Source organism: Dipodomys spectabilis, unplaced genomic scaffold (assembly GCF_019054845.1).
Source record: "Dipodomys spectabilis isolate Male_0828 unplaced genomic scaffold, ASM1905484v1 ptg000288l, whole genome shotgun sequence".
Lineage (NCBI taxonomy): Eukaryota > Metazoa > Chordata > Mammalia > Rodentia > Heteromyidae > Dipodomys > Dipodomys spectabilis.
The window spans coordinates 7930512-7955357 of NW_024870965.1; the positions used below are offsets into that span (position 1 = coordinate 7930512).

General features: G+C 51.9%; 1 protein-coding gene across 2 annotated transcripts; it reads right to left on the reverse strand.

Annotated features, from left to right (window-relative positions):
* Window positions 1-1298: 1298 nt before the first annotated feature.
* On the reverse strand, window positions 1299-9148 carry LOC122126781 (histone H3.3A). Of its 2 annotated transcripts, none has more exons than XM_042701280.1 (4): window positions 9049-9148; window positions 7569-7714; window positions 6669-6822; window positions 1299-1774 (listed from the first exon to the last, which is right to left on the reverse strand). In XM_042701280.1, the coding sequence occupies exons 2-4, from the start codon at window positions 7694-7696 to the stop codon at window positions 1646-1648; spliced, it is 411 nt and encodes a 136-aa protein (XP_042557214.1). In that variant the 5' UTR covers window positions 7697-7714; window positions 9049-9148; the 3' UTR covers window positions 1299-1645. The 2 variants fall into 2 exon arrangements, with proteins under 2 accessions (XP_042557214.1, XP_042557215.1); XM_042701281.1 differs by having other exon boundaries at window positions 7569-7711; window positions 9044-9148.
* Between the last annotated feature and the right edge of the window lie 15698 nt (window positions 9149-24846).

A 24846-nucleotide genomic window follows, 5' to 3' on the forward strand; every position in this document is an offset into this window, starting at 1 on the left:
ACTATGCCTGTGGTTGGAACCAAGGTCTCAACTGCCCTGACCTTGCTTGGCTTTCTCCACTGGGTAGTACTCTACCGCTTCAGCCTTGCCTCCAGCCTGGCTTTGTGCCAGCTATTTTGCACATGGAGTCTTAGGGGGTTTTCTAGCTGGGCAGACTTCCCCCCTCCATCCTCTGTCTCCTGAGTATGAGCAATTGGCGTCTTGCTGCCTTTAAGTTTTTGAGGCCCAGATACTCCCACGGGGCTCACTCAGCAGGCACATCCATCTGCCCTGCGCCTGGTCAACTACCTTCACCTTGCACCCATGGGCCCAGCCCTGTACTCCATGTGTGCAAGGTGGTTTGGTTGTGATGGAGTAGAGGGCGCGTGTGGGGGGGGGGGGGGGGCTGAGCACACATGGGGAGCTGTGTCTGGTGGGAAGGAGGTTCTTGGGGCTTGAACTCCAGGCCTGGGCGCTGTCCCTCAGCTCTTCAGCTCAAGGCAAGTGCTCTACCACTTGAGCCACAGCGTCACTTCCAGCTTTCTGGTGGTTTATTGGAGCTGAATCTCATGGACTCTCCTGTCCAGGCTGGCTTTGAACCGCGATCTTCAGATCTCAGCTTCCGGAGTAGTTAGGATTACAGGCGTGAGCCACCAGTGCCCCGCTTACATTTTTTTTTGTTTGGCCAATCCTGGAGCTTTAACTCACATCTTGTGCACTGTCCCTGAGCTTCTTGCTACTTGAGCCACAGCGCCGCTTCCGGCTTTTTCTGTGTATATGATTTTGAGGAATCGAACCCAGGGCTTCATGTATGCAAGGCAAGCGCTCTACCACTGAGCCAGCCCTTTCCTACATCTTTTATGTCTCAGGTATAAGGTGACAAATCAAAGCACTTATTAAATCCAGGGGCTGGTGGCTCATGCTTGTAATCCTAGCTACTCAGGAGGCTGAGATCTGAGGATCAGGGTTCAAAGCCAGTCCAGGCTGGAAAGTCCACGAGACTCTTATCTCCAATAAAAAACACCAGAAAACTGGAAGTGGTGCTGTGGGCTCAAGTGACTGAGACCAGCCGTGAGTTCAGGCCTGGAGGCTGGCCAAAAAAGAAAAAAATACCCCCACAGGGAAGCAGGCATGGTAAAGGTGATTATAATAAAGATCAAAGACAGGTACAGTTTAATGTATTTTAATAGCAAACTTACAGGAACAGCACAGAAGACAGACAACATTAAAAACATGAACTTGCATGTAGGACAACTCAGTTAGAAAAGTGGAGTGAACGGATGGAATCTACCAGTAGGATAAAAATGCTACAAACACCATTTAGTTGCCATCAATAAGAAATTTACTTATTTTTAAAAAAATCCAAATGCTGGCATTGTCCAGAAAAATTTAACAGATTTATAATTGTTATAAAGTTGAACTGCTGAAACATTTTGACTTGCATTAATGCTTTATATCCCCACAGTTATATTAAAAATTCACACACAAATGAAAATGGAAAAACTGCCAATACCTGATTTCTGTCCCCTATTTTTCCACTGGCAATCATATACTTAGGTACCTTTTGACCCCATGGGAAAAAAAATCTAACATTCAGAACTACTGATAACAAGAAAAGGGGGGGGGGGGGGATTGAGAATGAAATGCCTCCCATTTTAGTGGACTCTTAAGCACGTTCTCCACGTATGCGGCGTGCTAGCTGGATATCTTTTGGCATAATTGTCACACGTTTGGCATGGATAGCACACAGATTGGTATCTTCAAAAAGGCCAACGAGATAGGCCTCACTTGCCTCCTGCAACAAGAATAAAATTATTAATGATATTTTCAACAGTTAAGACTTTCTAAGTATGAGTTAAAATGGGACTTTGAACTCTGAGTTCAGCTGAGTACCAACACACATGCATTTAGACAAGTATGTGGGCACACAGCTAACGAGGATGCAGGTTGGAGGCCTTGAGCCAAAGGAATTCATAAGACCTTGTTTCAAACACCACCCCTCCCACAAACCACAAACAACCTGTCAAAACTTGTCTATAAATTTTTAAGGCAAACCGAATTTTATTAACCAAGGCACTTCCATTTCCCCAGTATACATAATATACGTAAATATAGATGTTTATGTAAAATACACACACGTATGCACAAGTATACGGAAACAAGCTAGGTGGTGGCAGCTCATGCCTATAATCCTAGCTACTTACGAGACTGAGATCTGAGGATCTTGGTTCAAAGCCAGCCTGGACAGGAAACCCCATTAAACTTCTATCTCCAGTAAACTACTCAGAAAAAGCAGGAAGTGGGCCACCATGGTTCAAGGAGTAGAGTGCTAGCCTTGATTACAGAGGCTCAGGGACAGCACCCGGGCCCTGAGGTCAAGCCCCAGGATTGGCAAAAAATAAAGACTAGAAATGTCCCAAAATTCAGTGAACAGTGCCATCCTGGGTTAAACCCCAGCCATATCCCGTATCTCCATAATCTTGCAGAGTTATAGCTAATCCCCTATTTTACCCAGCCCAGCTTTATTCAGAAGGCCATTCATTCTTATTCAATCTACATATTTACCACAGCAGTACTGGGGATCGAACCTATGACTTGAGCACATGCTCGCACATACTAAGAGCTCTAAACCACTGAGCTACACCTGCAGCCCTATCTTTTTTTTTTGTTTTTGGTCCTGGGGCCTGAACTCTGGGCCTGGGTGCTGTCCCTCAGCTCTTCAGCTCAAGGAGAACAACGCCCTGCCACTTGAGCCACAGCGCCACTTCCAGCTTTTTCTGCTTATGTGGTGCTGAGGAATCAAAATCAGGGCCTCAGATAGGAACTCTACCACTGAGCCAACTTCACAGCCCTATCATCTTTTACACCAGTTTTATCACACACATGCTTGTAAATCCTCACATTTACAAGCTGTGACACAAGGCTAAGAGATGTGCCCCTGCTACCCTCTAACAGAGATGGGCTTTCGGTCCTGCCCTAGACATCTAGCCACGCCCACTCCCGGCTGAACTGCTGAACCACCTGCACGTGACAGTTGGCAAATAATGCAGAACTCAAACCTATGTTAAAACACCTGCTTGCTCAAGTGGAAGCCATTTTCTGTAAGTTTAACCTGACCTGGAACAGTTAAGTGGGAAATCTGACCTTCCTAAGTTCTGTTTAAAACCTCTTTAGAGCCGGGCGCAGGTGGTTCACGCCTGTAATCCTAGCTACTCAGGAGGCTGAGATCTGAGGATTGCAGTTCAAAGCCAGCCCGGGCAGGAGAGACCGTGAGACTCCTATCTCCAATAAACCACCAGAAAACCGGAAGTGGCGCTGTAGCTCAAGTGGTAGAGCGCTAGCCTTGAGCTGAAAAGCTGAGGGACAGCGCCCAGGCCCAGAGTTCAAGCCCCACGACCGACAAAAAATAAATAATAAAACCTCTTTAGAGTAAGAGCTAGGATATGGCTTAGTGGTGGTATGCTTAGGGGTGCCTGAGTCTGTAGGGTTGAATCTCCTACATATCCCACCTTCATGATTTTGCAGTAAACTATTCCAATTCTTGGAAATATCAACGGGAACACAAAGGCGCAATGCTTGTGTCCTCAACAAAGTGAACTCCAGAAAATGTAAAAAGGTGGTTTTGTTTTCTGTTCTTTTATGTCTTCGGGAGGGCAGGGCCAAGGGCACAGCAATGGAGGGACAAAGTGTGAGTGAATGCAGCAATGGTGCTCCCTGGACACTGAAACCGCGAGTCAATGCACCGTGAGGGTGGAGACCAGAGGAAAAAACCGCGAGAGCCAAGCAACGGAAGGTCTGGGCATCCATAAAGGAATGTACTCACTACCTGATTTATGTAACTGTAAGCCCTCTGTCCATCGCCCTTATAATAATAAAAATAAACCTGGGTGCTGGTGGCTCATGCCTGTAATCCTATCTTCTCAGAAGGCTAAGTTCTGAAGATAGAGGTTCACAGCCTACCCAGGCAGAAAAGTCAGTGAGACACTTATCTCCACTAGAAAAAAAAATGAAGTGAAGCTGTGGCTCAAATGGGTAGAGCCCTAGCCTTGAGTGAAAAACTCAGGGACAGAGCCCAGGCCACAGTTCAAGCCCCAGAACCAGGAGGAAAACAACAAACACAAAAACAAGAAAAACGCACTCACACAAAAGGCTTACAGTGTTTGATGGGGAAGGGGCTTCAGGGCTGGGAACTGAACCCGAAACCAGGCCTTGGGCCTGAGAGGCCAAGCACTCTGCCACCAAGCAGGATCTGCGCCCCATCACTCAGCATTTCTCTCAGGTTAACTATTGGTCAAAAGGAAATTAATCTCTTCTCTACCATACCACTCCAATAAACTACATTTATATTCATTCCTCTCCATCCCACAGACCTTTGTTAATCATCATTCCATTTCCGTTCACCTATGGTCTGAAAATATTAAATGGCAAGTTCCAGAAATAAAACCTTTTTAATCCTAGCTGTTCAGAAGACTGAGTTCTAGGATCATGGTTCAAAGCTAGCCCAGGTAGTAAAGGCCATGTAGGAAAGGCCATGGGACTCTTATCTCCAAAAACCCACAGGAAACCAGAAGTGGCACTGTGGCTCAAGTGGTAGAGTGCTAGCCTTGAGCTGAAGAGCTGAGGGACAGCGCCCAGGCCCCAAGTTCAAGTCCCCATGACCAACTAAAAAACAACAAAAAACACATACAGAAAAACTTGTAAGTAGGGCTGTGAAGATGGCTCAGTGGTAGAGTGCTTGCCTCACCTGTATGAAGCCCTGGGTTCGATTCCTCAGCACCACATACATAGAAAAAGCCGGAAGTGGTGCTGTGGCTCAAGTGATAGAGCGCTAGCCTTGAGCTGAAGAGCTGAGGGACAACGCCCAGGCCCAGAGTTCAAGCCCCACAACCCAAAAAACACACACAAAAACAACAACAACAAAAAAAAACACCTGTAAGTTTAGTGCTGTTTTAAGCATATTCCTGCTAACATAGTATCCAAGAAAAAAAATTAGCAACTTTTTACCAATCCTGGAAATCTTGGTAATACTTGATTAAGCAATAAATGATTTAGGAATGGAAGATAATGAGTTATTAAAAAAAAAAAGCTTTAAGTAACAGCAAAGGAAGATTTTTGGTTGTTGAATTTTCAGTAATTTCAACCCACTGAAAATTTAATGGATGCCTGTTTTTGGAATTCACCAATCAAGAGAGTTTAAACTCGCCATAGAAACAGCTCGACCAATTAGACTTCATGATAGAATCCACCTATCAGCTCTTTCTCACATATAAAGCAAACGCCAAGCACAGCAACAGCAGCCCGGAAAACCCTCCAATGGAGTTTATGTGGATTCTGAGTTATGTCTGCATTGGTGCCAGCAATCTGCACTTTCATCTTGCTTCTGATGGAGGTGGTGGCTTTACCTCATTTTGAGATATAGAGGGTCCGAAGCATGCTAACCACAATTTAAAATAGATTAGGCAATTGGTATTAATCACCTTCTATGCCCTGCCAAATATTTTTTTTTATTTTTATTCATTTTTTATTGTGACACCTGCCAAATACCTTGTATTAGTTTCAAGTCTTTTTTTTTTTTTTTTTGGTCGGTTGTGGGGCTTGAACTCTGGGCCTGGGCGCTGTCCCCTCAGCTCTTCAGCTCAAGGCAAGCGCTCTACCACTTGAGCCACAGCGCCACTTCCAGTTTTCTGGTGGTTTATTGGAGATAAGAGTCTCACAGATTTTCCTGCCCAGGCTGGCTTTGAACTGCGATCCTCAGTTCTCAGCCTCCTGAGTAGCTAGGATTACGGGCATGAGCTACCAGCACCAGCTTTCATTTCAAATTTTAATCTTGGTATGTCATAAACACATCAAGTACACATAAAGATCTCTAGAACAGAATTTTCCCAATGTTGTAACTCTGGAGCCTAAGAGTCTCTGAAATCTGTTAGCAAACACCCTTCAGACACCTTTTCTCCATACATTAGAGACCCAATCACTTGTACCAGACTTCATATACACATATTTTGGCCAGTCCTGGGGCTTGAACTCAGGCCTGGACTCTGTTGTCCCTGAAGCTTCTTTTGCTCAAGGTGAGTACTCTACCATTTGAGCCACAGCACCACTTCCTGCTTTTTCTATGTAGTACTGAGGAATTGAACCCAGGGCTTCGTGCATGATAGGCAAGCACTCTACCACTAAGCTACATTCCCAGCCCAAGAATTCATGATGTTTTAATGCTGCTGTTCTGCATCTGTGTCTTTAGGTCTTGCACTCTCCAACACTGCTCTTAGCCTCACAACTGTTTCAAGTGTGACTCAAATACACATCTTAATGTCCACAAAGCATGGTTTTTAACACAGTGTTAAAAGAAACTTTTAAAGGTGCAGTGGGCATCGTTTTGGAATCAAATTATGATTTTGCCATATAACTGCAATGCTGGGAGTAACCTAATCTTTCCCACACCTCAACAGGAAGGTCAACTACCATCCCAGGCTTATGACTGCATCAAAATAGGCAAAAGTTTACAAGTTAACAGAAACTTCCCCCACACCAGGTTTGTTTGTTGACATGGGGTCCTGACCTTTCTTGGGAGAAGCAGTGAAGGAGACATGCAGACCACGGTCCTTATTAGCTAGGATCACACGGGCAGGCACCACCAGGGCCTGCCGTGGAAGCTCCTAAGGGGCTTCCCTACATGCCCACCACTGTACCTGCAAAGCACCAATAGCTGCGCTCTGGAAGCGCAGATCTGTTTTGAAGTCCTGAGCAATTTCTCGCACCAGACGCTGGAAAGGGAGCTTGCGAATCAGAAGTTCTGTGGACTTCTGGTAGCGTCTAATTTCACGGAGCGCCACAGTACCAGGCCTTAAAACATTAACATTAAAGGAATGGTTACCACATGTAAGAAAAAGTGGGCAGTTTAAAAAGAGAAATACATCAGTTCTCCAAAATGTCAAGCCACTCACTACTCTTCAACCTCAATTTTCACCCATTTAGGACCTGAATACTCAAGTCCAGACAAACGCCACCGTTAAATTCCAGCACATCTCTACTTTCACCTTTAAACATGTCCACACACATGACAGCCCACTGTGCGGATCATCACAGCCTGGGTTGTTACTCGTCAGGCAGATCGTTAAAACTCAGACTCTGGCAATAAAATACACAAACAGGTAGACTCTTCTCAGGTTTGGCTTTGTCTGTCTGTCGGTGGGGCCCGAACTCGGGGCCTGGCGCTGTGCTCCACCGCGTCAGGCCCTTTCTGTGAATGGGTGCTGGGGCATCGAACCCAGGGCCCCGTGCATGCGGGCAGGCGCGCCTTCCCAGCCCGGCGAGCTGCGGTCACAGCTCTGGACCACGGACTCGTCCAGGCCGCCTCCTCCGGAGGAGCCGCGTCCCCCGCAACCCCACTACTTCCGCCCTCCAGGGCCGGCGTCCCGACAGGGCCTGAAGCCGGGAGGGGACGGCGCTCTCCAGGGCCGGCCCCACGACCCTCCCCGCCGGCCGGCCGGGCCCGGGAAACGCGGCGCCGCTCGCTCGCGCGTGTGGCGGGGTGTGCGTGCGTGCGTGCGTGCGCGCGCGTGCGTGCGCGGGCGCGGGCGGCCGCGTACCTGTAGCGGTGCGGCTTCTTCACCCCTCCGGTGGAGGGCGCGCTCTTGCGCGCGGCCTTGGTCGCCAGCTGCTTCCTGGGCGCCTTGCCCCCGGTGGACTTGCGGGCGGTCTGCTTGGTGCGAGCCATGGCGGAGCGGCCTCAACCCTGCGGCGTCGACCAGAGTCACCACGTGCGCCCGCGCGGCCTCTCCCGCCACCTCCGGGCCGCCGGGGTTCCGGAGCCGTCCGCGCCCCGCCCTCGGGCCGAACGCCGGCCCGGGACCCCGGCGGCGGCGGCCTCCCCCCGGTTCCCCTCAGGCCGAGCCGGGGCGCCAGGGCCGCACGCGGGCCGCAGAAACCCCGGGCCGCCCGGGGCCGGAACGCATCCCGGCCCGTGCCCTCGCCGCACCCGAGCCGGAGGCGCCGGGGGAAACGAGCCGCGAGCGCCCACAAAGCCGCCCTCGCGGGCCCGCGCCCGCCCCGGTGGGCGCCCGGCCCAACCGCACCGCCCAAACTTTCGGTTCCGCCTCGGGACCGCCCGCCACCGCCGGCCCCGATCCCCGGCCCGGCCCGGTCCGCCCCAGCGGCGCGCGGGCCCCGACGCGGATGCAGAACCCAGCAAAATGCAAACCATCGCCGGCGCAGCCGCCCCGGCCCCCGAATCCCCGGGCCCGGCCCCCGATCCCCTATCCTCGGCCCGATCCCGATCCCCTCCCCGGCCCCATCCCGATCCCCGGCCCCGATCCCCTCCCCGGCCCGATCCCGATCCCCGGTCCGGCCCCCCGATCCCCTCCCCGGCCTGATCCCGGCCCGATCCCCGGCCCCCGATCCCCTCCCTGGTCCGATCCCGTTCCCCTTCCCGGCCCCATCCCAATCCCCGGCCCGGCCCCCGATCCCTTTCTCGGCCCCGGCCCGATCCCCTCCCCGGCCCCGGCCCGATCTCGATCCCCGGCCCGGCCCCCGCCTCGCCGCTCCCGACGCAGAAGTTTCTGCATTTCCAGCGCGTCAAGTTTCCGTCCCTCGGAAGGGAGCGCGGCCCCCAGAGGACGGCCCCCCCGGCGGCGAGGCGACGCGGGCAAACATGGTCGGTCCCGGCGCGCAGACAAGATGGTGAAGCTCGCAGCCGCGGCGGGCGGCGGGCGGCGGCGGGCGCCTCTCCCGGGCGAGCGGCGGCCGTTCCGCCGCGTTCCCGCCCGAAAGCCGGGGCCCGGGGCGGGGCGGCGGCCGAGGCCCGCGCGGGCGGCGGCGGGGGCCGGGGCCGGGGCCGCTCAACCGAAGAAAGGGCGAGGGAGCGGGCGGGAGCGCGGCGCGGGGCGCGGGGGGCGCGGGCCGCCGCCGCCGCCGCCGCCGCCGGGGAGGCGGCCAACTCACTCCCGCCCCCATCTCCGGGCCAGAAAGTTTTCGGGGCCGCCCCGGAGTGTCGCCCCCGGCTCGACGCAGGGCCCAGGGCGAGCGGGCCCGGCCCGGGGAGGCCGGGAGCCGGCCGACGCGGAAACTCACCCCCCTTCTCCTTCGGCTGGAGCTCGGCGAACGAGAGGCGGCGCTGGCGTCGGAGAGCGGCGCTGGCGCGGCGGCGGCGGCGAACACAATTGAAAGATGGCTGACACCGAGGCTGTCCCCCTCTAGCGGCGCCCCGCCCCCCGCGCGCGCCAGCCAATCACACACAATGGAGGGAAGGCTCGGCCCCGCCCCCGGCCCGCGCGCCCCGCCCCGGCCCGCCCCCCGCGCGCCCGTTCGCCGGCGCGCGCTCGCCCCTCCCCCGCGCGCCGCCCTGCGCAGTGTGTGTACAAACACAAAGACACGCTGAGGGCCGGGGGCGGCCGCCGCCGCGCGCGCGCCGCCCGCCCCGCCGCCCGCCCCCGCCCCGCCCCCGCCGCCGCCCGCGGGGCGGCGTGTGTACAAACACAAAGACACGCTGAGGGCCGCCCGGGGCCCCGCCGCCGAGTTCGGGCCGCTGAGGGAGGGTTCGGGGAGGGGAGGGCGCAGCGGGCGTGGGGGCGGGGCGCGCGCCCCCGCGGGGCCCCGGAGCGCGGCGGGGCGTGGGGGGGCGCCGGCGGGCGCGCGGACGCGGGGCGCGCGGACGCGGGGCTGGGGCCTCCCGCGCCCTCCCGGCGGAGCGGGGCCCGCGGGCCGCCCGGCCCGGGCGCGGGGTCGAGGTCCCGGCCGCAAGATGGCTGCGCGTCAGCCTCGCAGGCCGGGCGCCGGCTCACGGCGGGCCGGGCGGACGCGGGGCCCGGGGCGGCCTCGCGGGAGCGCCCGCGTCCAGCCCGCCCGGAGGCCGGCTCGGGCCGTCCGCGGGAAGAGGAGCGGGGGCGGGAGCGGGTCCGCGGCGGGAGGGGCGGCCGGGAGGGGCGGCCGGGAGGGGCGGGCGAGGCCGGCGGAGCGTCCGCGGCGGGCCGGGCGGGAGGGGCGGGCGAGGCCGGCGGAGCGTCCGCGGCGGGCCGGGCGGGAGGGGCGGGCGAGGCCGGCGGAGCGTCCGCGGCGGGAGGGCCGGGAGGGGCGGGCGAGGCCGGCGGAGCGTCCGCGGCGGGAGGGCCGGGAGGGGCGGGCGAGGCCGGCGGAGCGTCCGCGGCGGGCCGGGCGGGAGGGGCGGGCGAGGCCGGCGGAGCGTCCGCGGCGGGCCGGGCGGGCCGGGCCGGGCCGGGCGGGAGGGGCGGGCGAGGCCGGCGGAGCGTCCGCGGCGGGCCGGGCGGGCCGGGCCGGGCGGGAGGGGCGGGCGAGGCCGGCGGAGCGTCCGCGGCGGGCCGGGCGGGAGGGGCGGGCGAGGCCCGCGGAGCGCCCGCGCCCCCCGGGCACTGCCCGGCCCCGCCGCGCCGCGTCCCCGTCCCGGGCCCGGCGCCCCCCCTGCGCGCGCTCGGCTCCGGTCCAGGACGCACGCGCGGCGGGCCGGGGCCCCGGGGTCGAGCGCGCCGCGCGGGCTCTGGGTTCCAGGCCGGGCTGAACCGAGCCTTGCTCCGGCCGCAGGGGCCGCCCGACCAGCGAGCCGAGCCCGCCGCAGCCAACGACTGTGTGACGGAAAGAGCGCAGAGCTCCCATCCCGGACGGCCTCGGCCGGACCCCATCTCTGCGTGGAAACAACGCTGACCGGGGCTAAGAGACGGTTCTGGAAGGACGGCCTGAGGGCCCGAGGAGGTAACGCTGATCGCTCTCCTTTCTCATTGATAAAATGTGCAGCGCCCGTGGCTCACGCCTGTCATCCCGGCTCCTCCGGAGTCTGAGACCTGAGGTTCACGGTCCCAAGCCAGCCCGGGCAGGAAAGTCCGTGAGACTCTTATCTCCAATAAACCACCAGAAAACCAGAAGTGGGGCTGATGCTCAAACGGTAGAACTGGAGAGCCCAGGGACAGCTCCCAGGCCCAGAGTTCAAGCCCCAGGACCGAGGAAACAACCACAACAAAAAAAGGGTAAGGGAGGCTTTACAGCCAGACACTTGTGGCCCACACCTATAATCTTAGCTCCTCAGGAGGCTGCTGTCTATGGATCAAAGATTGAATAAACTACTCAGAAAAAGCCAGAAGTGGCACTGTGGCTCAAGTGGTAGAGTGCTAGCCTTAAGCACAAAGAGACTCAGGGACAGTGCCCAGGTCCTGAGTTCAAGCCCTACCACCACCACCACCAACAGCAACAACAGAAAGTTCAGAGATAGTACCCAGGCCTTGAGTTCAAGCCCCAGACTGAAACAAAAACAAAAATTAGAGACTCTCATTGTCTTTTTTTTTTTTTTTTTTGTCATGGGGTTTGACGTCGGCCTGGGCGCTGTCCCTCAGCTCTTCAGCTCAAGGCTAGTGTACTACAACTTGAGCCACAGTGCCACTTCCAGATTTCTGGTGGTTAATTGGATATAAGAGTCTCACAGACGCTCTTGTTCAGGCTGGCTTTGAATCTCGATCCTAAGATCTCAGCCTCCTAAGTAGCTAGCATTACAGATGTGAGCTACTGATACCCAATAGGGTGCTGCTTTTTAAAATTTTTATTGTTATTATTTTGTCAGTCGTGGGGTTTGAACTCAGTGCCTGGACACGTTCCTGAGCTCTTCTGCTCAAGCCTAGTGCTCTACCACTAGGACCCACAGCTCCACTTCCAGTTTTTGAGTGGTTAATTGGAGATAAGAGTATCCCAAGGACAATTCTGCTGGTGCTGACTTTGACCTCAGATTATCCTCAGATCTCAGTCTCCTGAGTAGTTAGGATTATAGGCCTGAGCCATAGGTGCCTGGTTTTTGTTGTTGTTGTTATAAAGGTGGTGTACAGAGGGGGTTATAGTTATGTCAGGTAATGAGTATGTTTCTTTTTGAACGGTGTCACCCCTTCCATCTCTCCCAGTTTTTCCCTCCCAGCCTCACCCACAAGTTGTTTAGTTCATTTTTAATGTAGTGTCTAGTGAATACTGCTGCTGCATTTGTTCCTGGATGCTGCTTTTTCTCAAGGCTAGTCTAGTGATCACACACTTAAGCACACCTCCTCTTCCAGCTTTTTTTTTTTTTTTTTTTTTTTTGTAATTTTTATTTTTTCCTTTATTAGCAACTTTTGATACTTTTTTAGAGTTTGGTTCCCAGAGGGCATTTTTTTTTTAATAAATCTTGAAGCTGCATGTCTGTCAAGCGTGGCAGACTCTTTCTTGACTGCTACGCCTTGACGGTTCATGTATACCCGGATTCTTTCATCTCACTGATTCTTGTTTTACTAGCTATTCTTTAGGATAACTCCTAAGATTGCCAGGTAAGCCCAAAAAATTGAATTCAATGTGTATGCAGGAACTAAATCCACTTCTGCTTATTGTAATGGTTCCAACTTCTGAAAGAATTCATTTCTAGGTACAGAAATCATGGTCTTCAGCATCTCATCCACAGCACCAGTGGAGTTTTCAAATGTTGATAAATCCCCGTGAATTTCTACTGGTTACTTCATTAATTTTTTCACCTGCCATTATGTTCATCTCAGTGCCTTGGACCCCTGTCTCCTAGAAAGCGGGCAAAGCTCTTCCAGCTTTTTGCTGGTTCCTTGGAGATAATAAGTTGGCTTTGAACCACAATCCTTAAATCTCAGTCTCCTGAGTAAGTAGGATTATAGGCATGAGCTACCAGTGCCAGGCCCCTTGGCTGGTTTATGGTTTAGACTGTGAACTTGGTGCTAATAGGGCTGTGTGTGATGTTTCATACATCAGTTTACATCATACCCACCAGACAATAAATACCTGATGGATGAGTAAGCAAAAAGTGGCACTACTTTATCAAGTCATCACTCCAAGATGCACTTTGCAGGGTATCCAGATCTGGAAAAAATGTACCTCCTGGAGTGGATGAGCTACTGGGTGTCTCTTATCACCAACTGGGAAAAAGGCAGGGGTTCATTTGACTAGAACTATCATACCATTAGTGTTTATTAATTTGGAGTAGCTATTAGTGATGGACGATTCTGATCTTGTCTTTTTTCCTTTTACAAGCAACTTTGGCATTGCACTTGGGCTGTTTCTGTAAGTCAGAGATGCTCCTGGGAGATGCAGGAGTCCTCCAGCCCAGTGCACTGGGAGGTGTGGCTCTGTCCTGAGGAGAGAGTACAGAAAGCCTAAGTGCTTTTCCAACTGTGAGAGGCAGAGCAACACAAGGAGCCAGTGAGCTGTGCACGCCAAAGGGACCGTGCAACTTCTTGGTGTGAGTTTCAGACAGAATCCCAGACACTCCCCAGCCCCTCTGCAAACTCTTAGTATAATCATACTGACGCTTCTCTCTTCTTTTTTTCTTTTCTTTTTTTGACACAGTGTCTGTCAGCCTGGAACTTGCTAAATTGTTCAGACTGGCCTCAAATTCCTGATCCTTCTGTTTTAGTCTCTGGATTGCTGGGATTACTTGTTTTGTGTCATTGCCAGTTATTTCTGGAGATAAAACTCAGGATCTCAGGGGCTCGGAAGGTGGCTCAGTGGCAGAGTGCTTGCCTTGCATGCTTGAGGCTCTGGGTTCGATTCCTCAGGACCACATAAGCAGAAAAAAAAATAGCGGAAGTGGCACTGTGGCTCAAGTGGTAGAGTGCTAGCCTTGAGCTGAAGAGCTGAGGGACAGCGCCCAGGCCCAGAGTTTAGGCCCCATGACCAGACCAAAAAAAAAAAAAAAAAACACCTCAGGATCTCAACACATGCCAGGCAAAAATCTCTACTACTAGCTGAATGCTGGTGACTGTAATCCAGTTACTTAGGAGGCGAGGATTGGAGGATTAAGGTTCAAAGCCAGCCCACGCAGAAAAGTCTGTGAGACTCTTATCTACACTTAACTACCCAAAAAGCTGGAAGCCGAGCTGGTGACTCAAATGATAGATGGATAACCTTGAACACAAAAGATCAGAGACAGGGCTGGGAAGGTAGCTCAGTGGTGGAGCGCTTGCCTTGCATCATGAAGCCTTGGATTTGATTCCTCAGCACCATATAAACAGAAAAGGCCAGAAGTGGCGCTGTGGCTCAAGTGGTAGAGCGCTAGCCTTAAGCTGAAAAGCTGAGGCACAGCACCCAGGCCCAGAGTTCAAGCCCCAGGACAGGGGAAAAAAAAAATCAGAAAGAACCCAGGTCCTGATTTAGCCCTAGGCACCACAGAGCAAATCTCTACTACTGAAATTGGTGCTTTTTAAAGGATATGGGGCAAAACTGGAGTTTGCACTCAGGGTTCAATGCTTGCTAGGCTGGTGTTCTACCATACCTGTAGACCTGTTTTTGGTTTTGTTTTTTGCTTTGTTTATTTTGATACAGAATCTGAATTTTCTGTCAGAGCTGACCTAGACTGTGATCTTTCCACTCTCAGCTTCCTGAGCAGTTAGGATTGTGGGTGTGAACCATTGGCACTGGGCAGTGCTTCTTAAGTATGAAGAGATGGGTAGAATTCAGAAAAAAAGGCCAGACACCACTGGCTCATTCATGTAATCCTAGATACTGAGAGGCTGAGAACTGGAAGATTGTAGTTCAGTACCAACTCAGGCAGAAAAAATGTGTAAGATTCCCTTCTCTATCTAGCAAATAGCTGAGCTAGAAGTATATAACTCAAGTGGTAGAGCACAAGACATAAGCAAAACAAAAGCAAAACCCACAAGTGAGAGTATAAGGCCCTGAGTTCAAGCCTTGGTATGGAAGGAGAGAGAAAAAATTTTTTTAAAGGTTATCTCTATTTGTTTTATTTTTGCAGGTCCTGGGGCTTGAACTCACTGCCTAGGTGCTGTCCCCGAACTTCTTTTGCTCAAGCAAATCTCTTGGACTTGAGCCACAGTGCCACTTCCAGCTTTTTCTGAGTCATTTTTGGAGATAAGAATCTCATGGACTTTTCTCCCAGAGCTGGCTTCAAAGCATAATCCTCAGTTCTCAGCCTCCTGAGTGGCTAGGATTACAGGTGTGAGCCATTGGTGCCTGGCAGGTCCTCTCTTTTTAAAAATGTGCGTGCTCTTACCCAAGAGCCAAATTAACTGCCCAAGTTCAAGGAAAACAGAGTTTTGCTAGGATTATGGTTCAGAGGTATAGAGAGCCCTTGCCTAGCATGTGCCAGACCCTGCGTTTTATTCCTGACAATACACAAAGCAAGGTTCAATAAGTATTAACTCAAAATGCCAGAAATCTGAAACATGGAGTGGGAAGGGGGGGCAACAAGGAGGACACAAATGGAGGGAGGAGGGTGAGTAAATGCAGCTATTGTGTGCAGTGCATCTTAGGTAAGGACTAAACTAACGAGGATGGGGAAATGGGGGAAGAATGATGGACTTGATCACAACCTGACTTCTGGAATTGAAACTCCTTGGTAGGAATACTAATTTAAAACAAAAAAAAACAGCCTTGGGGCTGGGAAGGTGGCTCAGTGGTAGAGTGCTTGCCTTGCATGCCTGAGGCCCTGGGTTCCATTCCTCAGCACCACATAAGCAAAAAGAAAAAAGCCGGAAGTGGCGCTGAGGCTCAAGTGATAGAGCGCTAGCCTTGAGCTGAAGAGCTGAGGGACAGCACCCAGGTCCAGAGGTCAGACCCCATGACCGGACCCCCCCCCCAAAAAAAAAAGGCTTAAGTTTTCTCCTAGGAAAAGGAGGAATTCTGTTTACGTGCTTGGTGGAGTTTAGAACGATGCTACTCCACAGAGGTCATCTGTCTAAGGGAGAATTTGAATTACCTGGGCCCAAACCACCCAGGAAGACTTTGGAGGTCCTCCTGCTGCGGGCTCTTAAGTAATGGGACGTGCTGTGGGAGTTTTACAGTTTTAAATGATGTGAATCAGTTTCTACCAAGATGAATAAAACTCTGTAGCCAGGGGTACTGGTGCACACCTACAATCCCTAGCTATACACATGGAGGACCAAGTCACAAATAATAACAACAACAATAATAATAATAATAATGGTACTATTGGCTCATGCCTGCAATCTTAGTGACTCAGGAGGCTGAGAACTGAGGATCATGGCTCAAAGCCAGCCCAGGCAGAAAATCCATGAGACTCATCTCCAATTAACCACCAGAAAACCAGAAGTGGAGCTGTATCTCAAAGTGGTAGAATGTTAGCCTTAAGCAAAAAGAGCCCAGAGACTTCACCCAGGCCCTGAATACAGGTCCCATGACCGACAAAAACATAGTAATACTGAAAAAAGGGCTGGAAATGTTGCTTTGTGCTGAGTCAGCGGGGAGAGGGTGAGGATGGCAGAGTCGCACTTTTCACAGGAATAAGCTACAGCAAACAAGGGACATGGTCCACCTGGGCTTGCACATCAGAGAGGAGGCCTGGACGTGGATGAGGGGAAGGCACTGTGGGCGGGCGGAAGTGTAATTGGGTTTTCGCCTGTGAACATGATATCAGAGCAGGGTGAATATTGCATATGAGAAGAGGTACAACAGAAGGCAAAAATAATCTCACAGGAAGATCATAGGAACACACAGTCTTTACACATAAATACTCCTTGTCCAGGGCTGGGGTGTAGCTTACTTGCTAGCATGCTTGAGACTCTGGGCCCCCCCAAGCCCCCCTTCCCTCCCCACCATAGCACTAAGAACCAAACAGAATTGTTGTTATTTTGCCTCCCTAATTAATCCAGTTACTTGAGCTGATTATTTGGCAAAGAGGGTCTAATGAATCTGTTTTTTCAAATTCCAGACCCTCGGCTTTTGGTACTTAGCAATAATAAACATTGGTAATGTTTACTAAACATATGTGGAGTGCCAGGCACTGTGCAGAATGTATCAGAAATATTTCCTTTTTTTTTTTTTTTTTTTTGGTCGGTCATGGGGCTTGAACTCTGGGCCTGGGCGCTGTCCCTGGGCTCTTCAGCTCAAGGTGAGCACTCTACCGCTTGAGCTACAGTGTCACTTCTGGTTTTCTAGTGCTTTATTCTAGTGGTTTATTGGAGATAAGAGTCTCACGGACTTTCCTGCCTGGGCTGGCTTTGAACCTTGATGCTCAGATCTCAGCCTCCTGAGTAGCTAGGATTACAAGTGTGAGCCACCAGCACCCGGCAGAAATATTTCCTAAGTGCTAACAGTGTCTATTCCTTTGACAGATGAGGAAACAGACTTAAGACAGGCCAGGAGCTGAGCCAGGCCTGCAGCAGCCTGCTCACTAGCCCCCACATGCTGCCCAGTGGTCCCAGCCCAGGCTGGACAAAGATTTGCCCTGGATTGTTAGTAGAAATTTATCTCTAAGTCAGGCGCTGGTGGCTCACTCCTGTAATCCTAACCACTCAGGAGGCTGAGATCTGAGAATTGCAATTAGAAATCAGCCTGGTCAGGAAAGTCTTTGAGACTTATCTCCAATTAATCTCAGAAAAAGTGAAAGTGGTTCTGTGGCTCAAGAGGCAGAGTGCTAACCTTGGCAAAAGGAGCTCAGGGACAGCGCCCAGGGCCAGAGTTCAAGCCCTAGGACTGGAAAAAAATCTTTAAAATGACCACATATAATAACATATTTACCTGTTGAGAACTTGTAGAACCGGATGCTGGTGTCTCACACCTATAATCCACTCACTCAGGAGACCCAGATGTGAGGATCAAGGGTCAGCGGGAAGCCAACCCAGGCACACAAATCTTTGGACTCATCTCTAATTAAAAAGCACAAAGGGGACTGGGAAGGTGGCTCAGTGGTAGAGCGCTTGCCTTGCATGCCTGAGGCCCTGGGTTCCATTCCTCAGCACCACATAAGCAAAAAGAAAAAAGCTGGAAGTGGTGCTGTGGCTCAAGTGGTAGAGCGCTAGCCTTGAGCTGTAGAGCTGAGGGACAGCGCCCAGGCCCAGAGTTCAGGCCCCATGACCGGACCCAAAAAAAGAAAAGAAATGTGTTCATGTGTTAGAGATTAGACAGACGCATCCCCTGCACATACGTTTTGTTTGACTGATACTAGTTTTCCTTTTATTTGTGGTCAGCATTTTATGGTTTTTGTTTTGTGGGGGTTTTTTTCCTGGTCTGGGGCTTGAACTCAGGGCCTAGGCACTGACCCTGAGCTGATTTTGCTCAAGACTAGCACTCTACCACTTGAGCCACAGCTCCTCTTCTGCCTTTTTCTGCTTATGTGGTGCTAAGAAATCGAACCGAGGGCTTCAGGCATGCTAGGCCAGCACTCTACCACTGAGCCACCTTCCCAGCCCCCGTTGCCAGCATTTTACAGTATTTCACTGGTCCTGGGGCTTGAGTTCTAGGATAGCACTCTACCACTAGATACATAGCTCCACTTTGGCTTTTTGGTGGTTAACTGGAGATAAAAGTCTCAAAGACTTGCTTGCCTGGGCTGGTGACGAAACACAATCCTCAGATCTCAGCCTCCTGAGTAGCTAGGATTCCAGGCGCGAGCCGCCAGCGCCCGGCCCCGTATGTCACATAGTAGAAGAATATATGTATATGTATGTATATGTATATGCTACAGAAAGGGTCTTAAATTGTGTGTTTATTTTTGGAATCTGCTAGGGAGTTCACACATCTGTGTGCTTACACACCTGTGTACACCCATGCACCATGTTAGTGGTAACTTTTATTTTCCAAAAAAGTTTACAGTTACATTTTTGTAATAGAAATATATTTTTTTTGGTCGGTTGTGGGGCTTGAACTCTGGGCTTGGGTGCTGTCCTTGTGCTCTTCAGCTCAAGGCGAGCGCTCTGCTGCTTGAGCCACAGCACCACTTCTGTTTTTCTAGCAGTTTATTGGAGATAAGAGTCTCATGAACTTTCCTGCCCGGGCTGGCTTTGATCAACAATCCTCAGATCTCAGCCTCCTCAGTAGCTAGGATTACAGGCGTGAGCCACCGGTGCCCAGCTTAGAAATATTTTAAACTAACCAAACAATAACAAGCTCTCATTGTTGTAGTAATAATCATAGGTTATTATAAGAGCCCTCAAAGCCAAAGAAAGCCAGGGAGAAAGGGAAAAAAGGAAGAAACAAAACCCCAAATGAAACAAAAAGACTGAGAGACTGACAGCATGGACAGATGAAAGGTTTGAAATAGGCAGTGATTCCTAAGTCCAGAACACACACACACACACACACACACACACACACACACACACGAGAGTGGTACCAAAAGACAGTTGTTGCCAAAGTGACCAAAATAACCCAGGTGACTGGCTGTATTGAAGGAAGTACCCAGCACACCAGAACCACCCCCTACAGAGCAAGTCATGCCTGAGGTACTAAGTGCTGCTGGCACAGAAGCCTCACAGGTCTCGTCCTGGAATCAGAAATGCTCCTCAGAGGGTGGGTGGCCACATCTTCCCCCTTTCCTCCCCTCTCCAGGATCTCCTGGAGCATTTTCTTTACCGCTTCCCCCTCATTGCCCCCCCCCCCCCCCCGCCTGGTCCTGCATGCAGCCCTGCACCCAGGATCACACTCAGCATAAACCCGACGCTTGCTTGTTGGCTGGCTTCCCTCCCTCTCCCTGAATCTTTCTGTCTTCTGTTGCATAACTCTAGATGAAGTCTTAATTAAAAGGTATTCTGGGTGCCAGTGGCTCATGTCTCTAATACTGACTCTCAGGAGGCTGAGATCTGAGGATTAAGCTTTGAAGCCAGCCAGGGCTGGCTTCAACAAAAATTAACCAACAAAAAGCCAGAAGTGGATCAGTGGCCTACCTGGTAGAATGCTAGCCTAGAGCCAAGAAGTTCAGGGATAGGCGCTGAGTTGAAGCCCCAGGACTGGCACATATGCACGCGCACACATTGGGCAGTGCTGCTGTTACCACAGCCACCTGCCAACGAGGCTTCCCAGGAATTCAGGAGCCAGTGTGTTTGATGTCTGGGGTTTCCCGTCTGCCACGAATCAGTCTGAGCAGATTCCTAAATGTTGAATTTGAAAACAAAATGCTCAGGATTGGCAAAGCACTTCTAATTGCCTCTTTAGCAGGCTGGTGGGGAACAGGTGGGTCTTCCCCCGTGGAGCGCGGGCCAGCGGGCCCGTGGGGCCTGCCTGCCTGCTCTTGTTGGAGTTCCCGGGATCTCCTCGGGCCCGGAGCTGGGAGGCAGACATCAGCTCTGGCTTCTGCATCAGTGTGAATTCAATTCACCCCTCACCCTCTGGGCTCTCCTTTCTCTCATTTCCCTGCACTTCTTTCCTCCTCCCCCTTGTTCTGGGCAAGTGGTTTATGGAGGATGGGGATGGTCAGGGTATGGAGATCTATTCTGATTTTCCTTTTTCTAGTGCACCCCTGGCATCTCTGCACCAGTGCGTGGAAATGGTACCCACGGTCACTCACTTTCAAAAGCCAGCCCAGTCTGAGGTATTCAGCCAACTAAAATGTTCACTCCTGGGGTTTGGTCTCCAGACACCTGCTGTTGGTGGCACCTGCTGTGTCACTGGGTGGGGCAGAGGCTCTGGTGCCTTTGTCTCTGCCTTGCACACAACAGACAATGGAGAAGGCCCCGGGACCAGCAACGAGGGGAGAGGACTGTGAGGAGACTTTCTTACTCTGCAAGGAGGAGGAGGAGGACAGAGCAGAACTGTGGCAGCACTGGATGCTGAATCTAGGTATAAGAACAACTGTCAATTTCCTATTCTTAGAACTTTTCTGTACATCAAAAGTTTTGTTAAAGTATTGGGAATGGGGAAAAAAGGCAAACCAAACCCAGGGCAGAAACACAGATTGAAGAAGGGACTCAAAAGGATGAAATAATTTTAAGAGAGTTGAGACAAGGCTCTGAAAAGGGGGAAGTGAAGATGTTGCATTTGATGCTGAGAGAGAGAGAGAGGAGAAAGAAAGGAGTGAAGTTTTGGGGTTCAGGCCTGGATCCCCTCTTCAGTTCCTCTCTGGCCAAAGGCGGTTCTGAAGCAGCAAAACCCCAAACAAACAAACCACCTCAGTGAAGTCACCCGGTTTCTGGTGTTGCTTTCACCCTGGGACACAAAAGGGGAAATGCTTTATTTTATGGGAAGTTGAACTCTGGAGTTTGCCAGCGCTAGACCTGCCCACTGCGGGCCAGGGCGGGGCCGCCCCAGGAGGCCCGGCCATCGGGCATTCTGACTTGCCACTTTCCCTTGAACACGCCCAACTCCTGCTGTAGACAGACAGCTGGCACTGAAGAGAGAATTCCGCAGAGCTAGGCGGTAGTCTGGTGGTACGGCATGTGCTAGGCACCGAGTTCTACCCCAGCAACCCAAAAATGAAAGAAAACGGAGAGAAGAGCCTGGTCAGGAGAGAGCAGAGCAGAGAGAAGCTGGCGGTCGCCAACAGCAGAAGGCAGAGGCCCCTCCCTTCCGGTCCCACCCAGTCCCCTGAGGCCCGTCTGACCTTCCTTTCTGCCCAGTTTCCCTTCTTGGCATCTAATAACCCGACGTGGCCAGCTGTGTCTGTAAGGCCCGGGCCTGCTGGTCCTCTGGGACCAGAGCTGCCGCCTCTGGCACCTGTTCTGTGATGGGTGTGTCTTGCACCGAGGGTGCCCTCACCCAGCGGATGAAACAGCCGGCGTCTCAGAAAGTTCAGAGACAGCCTTGGAAGCCTGAGCAGTGTGCGGCCTGCCCTCGTCTCCTCTCCCCCGGCGCTCGTCACCTGCCCCCTGCCCCTCTCCTAGTAGTAAGTCGGGTGCCCCTGTAGGCCGGGCCCTGTTCCTTTATCCTCCCCGTATCTGGGAGGCAGACCCTGTTATCACCCCACTGTGCGGACAGGAAAGCTGAGGCCTGGCACTGAGTTCCTTGTCCAAAGTCAGCGAGAAGAGATAATGAGGAGCCGAGCAGGTAGGCTGGCTCCAGAGCTGCCATCCTGATCCCCTTTTTATTATTATTATTGTTGTTATTGTTATTATTTTGCCAGCCCTGAGGTTTGAACTCAGAGCCTGAGTTTCTGTGTCCCTGAACTGCTTTTGCTCAAGGCTAGCGCTACTTTTGGCTTTTTCTGTGTATGTGGTACTGAAGAGTTGAACCCAGGGCTTCATGCGTGCTAGGCAAGCACTCTACCACTGAGCCACCTTCCCAGCTCCCTTTATTATTTTATGATAATAAAACTCATCAGTCTCAGTGCAGAGAAAAGTCTACGCCTCAGGAAGCAACTAGACTGTGTTTCTGGATGCATGTGTAGATGGGTGTCAGTCCCCAGCTATGCTTCACGCAGATCAAATCACTACCACCCGCCCCACCAAGGGCACAGAAGTCAGGCAGTCAGGCATGAGTTGTGCCAGCCCTTCCTCACCCCAGCACATCTGCAAGGGGCCAGCCCCGTGTCCCCGTCTCCGGGAGCTGGTGTCCCTTGTATTGAGAAAGGAAAGAACCAGTCAGCTGGTGGGTGTGGAGGCCCAGGGCTTCTGCTGGGCTCTGGGCTGACTCTGTCTGCCACCGAAGCCCCTGGAGAGCAGGAAGGACCGTGCGGGGCGAAGCAGGTTCCAGGACGAGGCTTACTCCTGTTTAAATTTAATTTTATTTACTTACTCATTCTATGGGGCTGGGTCAAGCCCAGGGCCTTGTGCATGCTAGGCAGCCCTCTACCTCTGCTCTGAGCTGTGCCTTCAGCCTAATCCTTCTGCCTCTGCCTCGAAAGTGATGGGATTCCAGCTGCACCACACACTCACCTAGTCCTCCTTCTTACTACTTGTGAGGTCCTGAAGGATTAACTCTTTTTTTTTGGGGGGGGGGGGTCCTGTCGTGGGGCCTGAACTCTGGCCTGGGCGCTGTCCCTCAGCTCTTCAGCTCAAGGCTAGCGCTCTACCACTTGAGCCACAGCACCACTTCCGGCTTTTTTCTTTTTGCTTATGTGGTGTTGAGGAATCGAACCCAGGGCCTCAGGCGTGCAAGGCAAGCGCTCTACCACTGAGCCACCTTCCCAGCCCCTGAAGGATTAACTCTTACACAGACCAGGAATCCTTAGGCAGGTGCTGAGAGTGTGGCCCAGTGGTAGGTCCCTCTGAGCATGTGTGAGGCCTTTGGACCCATTGTCAGTACACACACACACACACACACACCGTGTTTGTTTAACTTTTTCAAAATATATCAGACTACATTAAAAGCTTTGGAGCTGGACACTAGCTCACACCTGTAATCCTAGCTACTCAGGAGGCTGAGTTTCAGTTCAAAGCCAGCTTTAAGCTCCAGTATTGGCACAAAAAAAGAATGGGAGGGAGGAAAGGAGGTAAAGAAGGAAGGAAGAAGAGAGGGAAGGAAGGAAGGAAATCAGAAATCATACATGAAAGCAGGGAGGATGAGGCCAGACTGCGCTCCCGAGGTTGCCTGTCTGCTAAGCCCCACCTCCCCCACCTGACCCCCTCCCCAGCTCCCCAGAGTCTCTTCAGATTTTGAGTCTGTCAGTAGATTAGTCCATTTCCAAAGGCAGGGCTTTTATGATCCATCATTTCCAAAGAGAACGAACCATTTTTATGAGGGACCAAGCTTTTGGGGGGATACTTCATATCTAAACCATAATAACTCTCCATTTCCTCTGTCTCCAACCCCTGCCTCCATTGATCTACTTTGTTTATGCATTTAACTATTCTAGATACTTTATAAGTGAAATCACAGTGTATGACTTTTTGTGTCTGAATTCAAAACCTTAGCATCGGGCTTTCAAGGGTGTAGTTTTTTACATGGGAGCACGGGTCAGGACTGGGATTTTGGTTGTCCGTATACACTTGCACATTTAGTTCATCTGCTGATATTCTTTAGGTTGTTTCTACTTCATTATGAATGATGCTGCTCTGAGCCTTGGTAGCCATGTGTCTGTGTGAGCATGTTGGTCCTCCGGGCATGATCTCGGCAGGGATGCCTCATGAGCCGGCCGCCGTGCCCTGCGGCTGGCACACTCACATTAACCAAGCTCTCCATCACGAGTCTGCACCACCAGCTTGTATCAAGGTCCTCAACAATGTGGGCATTCTTTTTCATGGCATGATTCTGGTGGGTATGAAATGCTATTTCATTAGGATTCTGTAATTTATCTCTCACAACTGCATGTAAATCTATAATTCTGTAAAACTAAAAAATTAAGACAGGGTTGGGAAGGTGGCTCAGTGGTAGAGCACTTGCCTCACATGCATGAGGCCCTGGGTTCGATTCCTCAGTACCACGTAAACAGAAAAAAGCCAGAAGTGGTGCTATGGCTCAAGCAGTAGAGCGCTAGCCTTGAGCTGAAGAGCTGAGGGACAGTGCCCAGGCCCAGAGTTCAGCCCCCACGAACAACCAAAAAATAAATAAATCAGACATACACTATTAAAGACCATGTGCATATTACTATAACTTTTTTTTTTCACGGACTTTCCTGCCTGGCCTGGCTTTGAACCTCAATCCTCAGATCTCAGCCTCCTGAATAGCTAGGATTACAGGTGTGAGCCACTGGGCTCCCAGATGACCAGTGTTTAATTCGAGATAAGATTCTCAGAGACTTTCCTGTCCAGACTGGCTTCCAACCCCAGTCCTCAGATCTCAGCCTTCTAAGTAGCTAGGATTACAGGCGTGAGCCACAGGGTGCCAAGCTGAAGAGTGTTTAATTCAAGATAGAGTCTCAAAGACTTTCCTGTCCAGACTGGCTTCAAACCCCAGTCTTCAGATCTCAGCCTCCAGAGTAGCTAGGATTTTATAGGCGTGAGCCTATAATGCAGTAATACCCCACCACATAGATTTAGTAATAGAGTAGTGTAGTTGAACATTTTCCTACAACTAAGTATTTGGATTTCTCCTGCTGTAGAATGATCTTAACTTCCTGCCCTCTTCATTTTGGATTTCTCTTTCTGTAGAAGATCTTAACTTCCTGCCCTCTTCATTTTGGATTTCTCCTTCTGTAGAAGATCTTAACTTTCTGCTCTCTTCATTGTGTATTTACCCCATGTGTATCCTCTGAGAGACGTTTCTGCCTTTCCACCTTCATTGCTGCCCGAGTCCTGGTCTTGAACCGTCCTTCCTCTCTTT